Consider the following 9,117-nt stretch of genomic DNA (forward strand, 5'->3'; position numbering starts at 1 on the left):
GTATCCTATTACTGATTTATGGATGATGGGAAAGGTATGTTACAGAAAGTAACATTTTAGATAAAAACCTCAGTCAGGCAAAATAGTTAACGATTTTCACAGCGCGACCGTTCGGTAGCTCTTTCTCTGTATGAATGAGACTGAATTGACACAGAGCTACATAAGAGGGCACTCTACCTTCGAAGCCAACACTGACCCCGTGTGGATATCATATGAGGAAGTTTGTGTCGTGTGAGTTTGTGTTGTATTTGAAACAATCCAAGAGGTAGCCTACTGACTGACGTGATACGCAGCATTAGAACAAAACAAATCTTATCTTTGATCACAGTGGAAAAGATCCAGAGTTCCGTGCTCTTAATATAATCTTGGGTATAGGCCTAATAGGATAAATAACCTACAAGCCTTTACCAGAAATCTTCAGGACCCTGGAGAGCTCCAGGACCGGACTTTAGCCCTTATCCATAAGCTTTTCAAGCTAATTAACTCATAATTCCATGTAATTTTGAGCGATATTAGAAACCCCAACATGGTTTTCCATTCAACAGACCGATTCTAGCAAATTAAAACTTTGTTATGTCTGTTTTCCTTTACAATATGCTAAATTAGTTTATTTTAGAACAACGTGTTCTGTGGCTGCACTTTTACACATGTGAACTCTTGAACCACTTCAATCCGTCTCCCACAACAGTATACAGCAACCCAGTTACACCTTATCAACAGTAACCTGTCGGTCATGTTTTCCTTCAGTAGCATTTGATCCAAGAGCATCAACGTGAAATCTGCGAGTAAAAAGTTAGATCAGCCCTTACCTCTCCAGATGCTCTACTCCTGCGATCAGGTACAACCAGAGTATTTCCATTGCTGCCAGGAACTATAGTAGAACCGATACTCATTCTGGGCCCAACCAGCATGTATCTTTTATCTCCAGATCTGTACTGAATACTGTGGCACAGAGTTCCATCATAGTTCGTGTCTTGTAAGTACTTGGAGGAATAGTCTGTAGTTTTGGAGCACTGCATAGCTATCAGTATGACTATGCTGATTATGAAAAGCACTGAAACAGATCCCAGAGTGATGATCAAGTAAAATGTAACGTTGTCTTCTTCGTCTTTAACAACACTTGTCAAATCAGACGCTGCAAAAGCTTCTTTCGGTTCCACGACTTTAATTACCACTGTTGCAGTAGCAGAAAGAGAAACATTTCCGTTGTCTTTTACAATGATAACTAATTTGTGCTCTGCCTCATCTGTTTCGGTGAATAAACGGAGAGTCCTTATCTGTCCTGTATAACGATCCAAACCGAATAAAGTGTGATCCGTAACTTCATGAAGAGAAAATAATAACCAGCCATTATATCCCGTATCAGCGTCATATGCCCTCACTTTGGTAACTAAATGTCCTGCGTTCACATTACGCGGAATCTCCTCCAAACCCTCAGCAGATCCGTTTGAACTGACTGGGGACAAGATAACGGGAGGATTGTCGTTCTGATCCAGAATATACACATTTACAGTGGCGTTGCAGGTTAGGGGTGGCGTCCCAGAGTCAGTGGCTAGCACGCTGAATTGGAATTGTTTCATTGTTTCATAGTCGAAACTTTTGAGTGCATGTATGTGACCATTATCAGGGTTAATATTGAGAAAAGAAGCCATGTCAGTCTGTGCTCCATCTCCTCGGAGAATGTGATACTTGATTTCCGCATTTTCGTTCAAATCTTTATCAAATGCGCTTACTGAAAATATAGACGCACCAGCTGCATTATTTTCGACTAAATACAATTCAAAGGGATTTTGAGTAAATTCTGGACTGTTATCATTTACATCTGATATGCCAAAGCTTAATGTTTTAAATGCAGACAGAGGTAGCTGACCAAAGTCCGTGGCTGTTATTGTGATGTCGAAATGAGATTGGCTTTCTCGATCTAAACGCGCCTTTGTCACAAGTGAATACATGTTATCTTGGATTGAGGGCTTCAGTTCAAATGGTACATTTTCTGATATTGCGCACTGCACTTTGCCGTTTAGACCAGAATCTGCATCGGTCACGCTAATGAGTGATATGACTGTGCCTGGTTTGCTGTCCTCAGAGACCACATTGGACAAAGATGTGACCTCAATTTCTGGTGTGTTGTCGTTAGCATCCTGAATCTTTATAATGACCCTGCAGTCAGTGGACATAGGTGGCTGTCCACTATCAGATGCCTGCACATCCAACTTGTAAACTGCAGCTTTCTCAAAATCGATCTCCCCTTGAACTACAATGTCCCCGGTTTTGCTATCGAGACTAAATATGTCTAATAGTCTAGAGTTAACATCACTCCCAAACGTGTACACCAGATCCCCATTTGGGCCTTCATCTAAATCAGTGGCATATACCCGTACTGCAATTGTTCCCACCTTTACGTTTTCATCTAACGTTGCAGAATATACATCCTTGCTAAAAACAGGTCTGTTGTCATTGCTATCAAGAACAAAAACTGTAATGTTCAGTTTTCCTGATCTGGGTGGACTGCCTCCGTCAGTGGCTGTTAAAATCAAATGATGCTGAGCTTTGCGCTCCCTATCGAGTGGTTTCTGAAGTACTAAGAAAGGGAGTTTGTCCTCCCCTCTGTCCCTTATCTCTAAATCAAAATGCTCATTTTGACTTAATTTATATAGACGAACACCATTTGCTCCTGAATCAGGATCATGCGCTGTTTGGAGTTGGAAGCGAGCACCAGGTAGTGTTCCTTCTGCAATTTCAATCCGTTTTTCTTTATCAGTGAAAGTGGGAGCATGGTCGTTTATATCAGTTACTTCTATCCCAACGTAATGTATCTCTAAAGGGTTTTCAACAGCTATCTTTAAATTCATTATGCACGCGTCATTGCCATCACATAACATCTCCCTGTCGATTTTCTTTTCGACATACAACACGCCATTGTTCGGATTAACCTGGAAAAGAGCGTCCTTAGATCCAGAAACGACTCGAAATCGTCGCTCGACCAGAGTACTCACTTCGAGACCGAAATCCTTAGCAATATTTCCGACAGTAGTTCCCTCCTTTGCCTCCTCTGGAACGGAATACCTTATTTGTGCAAAAATCCGCTCTCCAAAAGACAACAGCAGCGAGATACATAAAGCAATCCGCCACAACTGCCCTCTGTGTCTTTGTCCGGCGTCTGTCATCGCGGAAAATCCTCGCTAAAATTCACAGTTAAAATCCACTTAGTGGTTCATGTATGATGCGAAATGTGTCCAGTTGTTACAAAAACTGACATTTTTAGATAACAAAACACCGTAATCCACTATATCGTTTTCACCAGCAGTTCCGACCCATAGCTCTCTCTCGGTAAGAATGAGACAGCCCTCACACAGAGCAATATAAAGGGCAGGGCCAGTCCTTTCCAAGCCAACACTGACACCATGTGGATATTACACAGTCAAAGTTGCGCGGTAGAAGTCTGCTTAAATCACAATGTAAAGCTGATTTGGCGGTTGACGCCCGTCATCTTGTATATCAAAACATAGCACTATAAATAGCTGTTTTTTTCACACTGATGATGCAGCTAGACCAAGCCTTAATGTGCACATCACATAAAAGGTTTTTCTTACCTCTCCCGAAGCTCTGCTTCTGCGATCCGGCACGACTAGTGTATTTCCATTACTGCCTGGAACAATAGTTGATCCGATACTCATTCTGGGCCCAACTAGCATGTACCGTTTGTCTCCAGATCTGTACTGGATGCTGTGGCACAGTGTTCCGTCGTAGTTTGTATCTTGTAAATACTTGGATGAATAATCTGATGTTTTGGAACATTGCATGGCAATCAAAACGGCAATGCTAACCACAAAAAGTATGGAAACCGCTCCCAAAGTTATCATCAGGTAAAATGCAACGCTACTGTCATCCTCTGCATTCTGATCACCTTGAACATCGGAGGCGGCGAATGCCTCCATGGGTTCCACTGCTTTTATGATCACAGTTGCTGTTGCTGATAATGAAACGTTGCCATTGTCTTTGACAACTAAGATCAGTTTGTTCTGAGCTTCATCAGTTTCTGCAAATGACCGAAGCATTCGTATCTGTCCAGTGTAACGGTCCAACCCAAAGAGAGTATGGTCAGCAACTTCGTGTATAGAATACAGTAGCCACCCGTTGTACCCAATATCTGCGTCATACGCCCTCACTTTAGTGACCAAATACCCTGGGTTGGCATTGCGCGGAATCTCCTCAATGCCCTCCGCTGAGCCGTTTGCGCTTATTGGAGATAAGATGACTGGAGCGTTATCATTCTGATCCAGAATGAATACTTTTACAGTTACATTACTACTTAAAGGCGGTTTCCCAGAGTCCTTTGCTATTACTTCGAATTGGAAAGCTTTTACGGTTTCGAAGTCAAAACTTTTAAGCGCACTAATTTTCCCATTTTCTGAATTGATATTGAGAAATGCTGCCATTTCACTATGAACCCCGCGAGAAATCTGATAAGAAATAGCCGCATTTTCATTTAAGTCTTTGTCAGTCGCACTGACAGAGAAGATAAACGCACCTGGAACGTTGTTTTCAAACATGTAAAGCTCAAGTGGATTCTGGGGAAATTCTGGGCTGTTGTCATTCACGTCCGATATCTGGATGCTCAAAGTTTTGAATGTTGAAAGTGGTGGCTGGCCAAAGTCGGACGCAGTTATTGTGATGTCATAATATGACACAAGCTCTCTATCAAGCTTCCGTTTCGTAACAAGGGAAAACATATTATCTTGAATCGATGGTTTCAGCTCAAATGGCACGTCACCAGACAGACTACATAACACTTTTCCATTAATGCCCGAGTCTTTATCTATTATGCTAATAAGTGAAATAACTGTGCCAGGTTTTGCATCTTCAGAGACTTCTGTGGAAAGTGATGTTACTTCAATCTCTGGTGTATTATCGTTAACATCTAATATTTTAATGATGACTCCACATTCGGCATTCATAGGCGGCTGGCCTTTGTCTATGGCCTGAATATCTAATTTATACATGGGAGTCATTTCAAAATCAAGCGCACGTTTTACTTTTATCTCACCAGTAATACTGTCTAAATCAAATATGTCATATAATTTTGGATCGAGATCGGTGCCCATTACATACTCTAATTCTCCATTCGTGCCCTCGTCATTATCCGTGGCCTTAACTCTTACTACAACTGTTCCCAATTCCACATTCTCTGGTATGGTTACTGAGTAAAGTTCTTGGCTAAATGCTGGTGGATTGTCATTTGTGTCAAGAACAGTGATTGTTACGTTTAGAGTCCCTGATCTAGGGGGAGTTCCTCCGTCATACGCCGTTAAACAAAGGCGGTGTTCGGCTTTATTTTCTCTATCGAGGTGTTTCTGTAAAACTAAATATGGAAATCGATCCTGTCCCCTCTCTCGGACTTGTAGCTCAAAATTCTCATTTTGACTTAATTTATATGACTGCACAGTATTAATTCCGATGTCTGGGTCGCGTGCTGCTTGTAGCTGAAATCGAGCTCCTGGCAGTCTGTTTTCGGCTATCTCGAGTCGTTTTTCCTTTTCGGGAAAGCTGGGAGAATGGTCGTTTACATCCGTGATTTCAACTCCAACATAATGTATCTCTAAAGGGTTTTCAACGACGATTTTGAGATTTATCAAACAAATGCCGGAGCCATCGCAAATGTCCTCTCTATCAATATTCGTGTTGACATACAAGTCGCCATTGTTCTGGTTTACCTGGAAAAGGGAGTCCTTAGAACCCGAAACGATACGCAGTCTTCTCTCCACCAAAGCATTTATGTCTAAGCCCAGATCCTTCGCAATATGTCCAACGACAGATCCCTCTTTCTTCTCCTCTGGTATAGAGTATCGTATTTGAGCTGAAACCAGTTCTCCGATGCATAACAGTAAAGGAAGATGCACCATCCACGAACGCTCACGTAGCAGCCTTTGTCCTCCGTCTCCCATCGCGAGTCACCCCAAATCACTCTCCGTACCAATATAAACCCCAAATAACAAACACTATTCAAGTCATTATTGTATCTAATTGAATGTAGAACAAGACATTGTCTCCAAAGATCTACTCAGCGTACGCGTCCTCCGTGTTATTAGTATCAGACGCAAATCGCACCCCACACTGAGCCAAGGAGGGCAAGGCTTGTGCTTGTCATGTGCCGCTGTGTTTTCCTAATGTTGTAGTGACACCACATGGTCTTACTCTGAGATGTTATTTTTTCACAGTGCCATAGCATGTACGTTTGTTTTCATGACAAGTCGTAAGGCCATGATGTGTCTGTCAAGATTGTAAATAGTTTTTTCCCTCTTCGGCATATAACATGTTAAATTGATGCTTACTTCTTTATCAATTATGTTTTATGTTTATCAATTATGTTTTATGTAACATTTACGTCTAGATTCAACAGTCAATGTAGCATCCACACGAAAGTATTGTTTTGGTGAACAGAATGACAGTAGCAATAGATAAACTATAAAGGTTGCTACATTTCAGCACCACGGAGAGCTCCACACTTCTCAGAGATCTCCCGTGACCGTTTCACACACAAGCATGCACACTAGTGGACACCAAGTGCACAACTAGAGCAATGATTTCTTCCACTCTACACGAAAGACCCCATTTTATTACACAATTACATTTTAATGTTTTGTTTGTGTTTTCGTTTATTTGTTCATTAGAATGGGAAAAAACAATACGCGTGAAATGTATTAATTGACATAAGACCAGCTCTTACCTCTTCAGAAGCTCTTCTCCTTCGATCCGGTATGACAAGTGTATTCCGATTGCTGCCAGGAACTATAGTAGAGCCAATACTCATCCTGGGTCCGACCAGCATGTATCTTTTGTCACCAGATCTGTACTGGATGCTGTGGCATAGAGTTCCATCATAGTTTGTATCTTGTAAGTACTTTGAGGAATAGTCCGTGGGTTTTGAGCACTGCATAATCATCAGTACTATGATGCTAATGATAAAAAGAACAGAAACTGAGGCTAAAGTTACGATTAAATAGAATGTAATGTTGTTTTCTTCATCGTTGTCTGTCGCGCTTTTAACATCGGATGCTGCAAAAGCCTCTTTGGGCTCTACCACGTTAACAATCACAGTTGCTGTAGCTGAGAGCGAAACGTTCCCATTGTCTTTTACTAATATGATGAGTTTGTGCCGAGCATCGTCAGTCTCTGTGAATAAACGCAGAGTTCGTATCTGTCCTGTATAGCGGTCCAAGCCAAAGATAGTATGGTCACTAACTTCCAAAAGTGAAAAGAGTAACCAGCCGTTGTATCCTATATCAGCATCATAGGCCCTCACTTTAGACACTAGATGTCCTGAGTTCACGTTGCGTGGTACTTCTTCCACTCCCTCAGCGGAACCGTTTGCGCTTACCGGGGAGAGAATTGCAGGCGCGTTGTCATTCTGGTCCAAAATAAAAACATTAACAGTCACGTTGCTGCTCAGAGGTGGAGTTCCTGAGTCTTTGGCAATGACGTGAAACTGGAATGTTTTAACTGTCTCAAAATCAAAACTTTTCAATGCATAGATAGTTCCATTGTCTTCATTGATATTTAAGAAAGATGTCACACCGTGCGCTGGACTTTTTCTATCCAGTGAATATGACACACGAGAATTATCTCCGTCATCTCTGTCATTTGCACTGACGGTGAAAATAGACATGCCTGGTTTATTATTCTCAGACAAGTAAAATGTGTACGGGCTTTGACTGAATGTAGGACTGTTGTCGTTTACATCCTCTATATCAACTTGAATGGTCTTAGTGGTGACTAAAGGGGGTGTTCCTAAATCCTTTGCTGATATTTCAATGCTATATGTTGCCTTTGATTCTTTATCTAGGTGCTCTTTAGTTATAATGGAGTAAAAATTGCCATCTGAGGACTGCTTAAGATCGAATGGTACGTCTAGAGGTACGGAACAAACTACCTGACCATTCATGCCAGAGTCTAGATCTGTTACTCCTATCAGTCCAACTACCGTACCTGGTGGCGCGTCCTCTGGTATACGGCTTGAGAGAGATGTGACGTCGATCTCTGGTTGGTTGTCGTTCACATCCTCCACCTTAACTACGACATTACAGTGTGTGGATAGTGGCCAAGCTCCTTTGTCCGAAGCCAGTATTTTAAGATCATACACTTGTTTCTCTTCAAAATCGAGACCGCTTTTTATTCGCAATTCACCAGTTTTATTGTCCAGACTAAACAGGTCAGACGCGCCATTCCTAAATTTGCTTCGTAATGAAAACAATATTTCGCCGTTGACTCCCACATCTGCATCAGAAGCGTCAACTCGCACTAGAAATGTACCCTCAGGTGCATTCTCTTTGACACTCACTATGTATTTAGATTTATTACATACAGGTGTGTTGTCATTAACGTCTAACACGATAATACTGATATTTAGAGTTCCCGACTTCTGTGGTTTACCACCATCTAAGGCTGTCAGTAATACATGTATTTTTCCTGTATGCTCCCTGTCGAGTTGTTTTTGTAAGATTAAAAAGGGAGTTTTGCCTTCCTCTCCGAACTCATCTGTTTCTAAACGAAAATATTGGTTTTGGCTGAGTTTGTAAGACTGCAATTCGTTTATACCTATGTCAGGATCATGTGCCCCCTCCAGTTGGAATCGTGTCCCTGTTGTAACAGATTCCAGTATTTCTAAATTATAATTTTCGTCTGTAAAAGACGGGGGATTGTCATTTACATCCGTTATTTCCACATTTATTTGATGCATCTCCAATGGGTTCTCGATTACAGCTTTGAGAGTAACCAAACACGGGCTCGTTTTGACACATAACTCCTCTCTGTCTATCCGTTGACTGACGAACAAAGCACCGTCTTTCTGGTTTACCTGAAACAGCTCCTGTTTGGTCCCTGTAACTATGCGTAGGTTGCGACCAGGTAATGTTGCAGAGTCAAATCCCAGATCCTTAGCAATATTCCCAACCGTAGTTCCGACCTTTAATTCCTCATGGATGGTGTAACGTATCTGCGCCGCGATTCCTCTCCAGAGAAAGAACAAATACGCAAAATGAAGGAGTGTACTTCCGAGTAATCTCTTTCGAACACTTTCCCTCGCCATGCTGAGAATTTCATTGACAAATATTAACCACA

General features: G+C 41.7%; 3 protein-coding genes across 3 annotated transcripts; all 3 read right to left on the reverse strand.

Annotated features, from left to right (window-relative positions):
- Nucleotides 1–96: 96 nt before the first annotated feature.
- LOC143132930 (protocadherin alpha-8-like) lies at nt 97–3,167 on the reverse strand. The gene is made up of 2 exons (XM_076292756.1): nt 810–3,167; nt 97–126 (listed from the first exon to the last, which is right to left on the reverse strand). Exons 1-2 carry the CDS (start codon nt 3,165–3,167, stop codon nt 97–99), a joined length of 2,388 nt encoding a protein of 795 aa, XP_076148871.1.
- A 363-nt stretch (nt 3,168–3,530) lies between these two features.
- Nucleotides 3,531–5,945, reverse strand: LOC143132931 (protocadherin alpha-10-like). Its single transcript, XM_076292758.1, has one exon. The coding sequence runs from the start codon at nt 5,943–5,945 to the stop codon at nt 3,531–3,533; it is 2,415 nt and encodes an 804-aa protein (XP_076148873.1).
- A 112-nt stretch (nt 5,946–6,057) lies between these two features.
- Nucleotides 6,058–9,085, reverse strand: LOC143132932 (protocadherin alpha-11-like). Its single transcript, XM_076292759.1, has 2 exons — nt 6,728–9,085; nt 6,058–6,114 (listed from the first exon to the last, which is right to left on the reverse strand). Exons 1-2 carry the CDS (start codon nt 9,083–9,085, stop codon nt 6,058–6,060), a joined length of 2,415 nt encoding a protein of 804 aa, XP_076148874.1.
- Between the last annotated feature and the right edge of the window lie 32 nt (nt 9,086–9,117).

Source organism: Alosa pseudoharengus, unplaced genomic scaffold (genome assembly GCF_046254945.1).
Source record: "Alosa pseudoharengus isolate Yale_2024_CS ecotype anadromous, Long Island Sound unplaced genomic scaffold, YU_APseudo_1.1 YU_APseudo_1.1_scf_19, whole genome shotgun sequence".
Lineage (NCBI taxonomy): Eukaryota > Metazoa > Chordata > Actinopteri > Clupeiformes > Clupeidae > Alosa > Alosa pseudoharengus.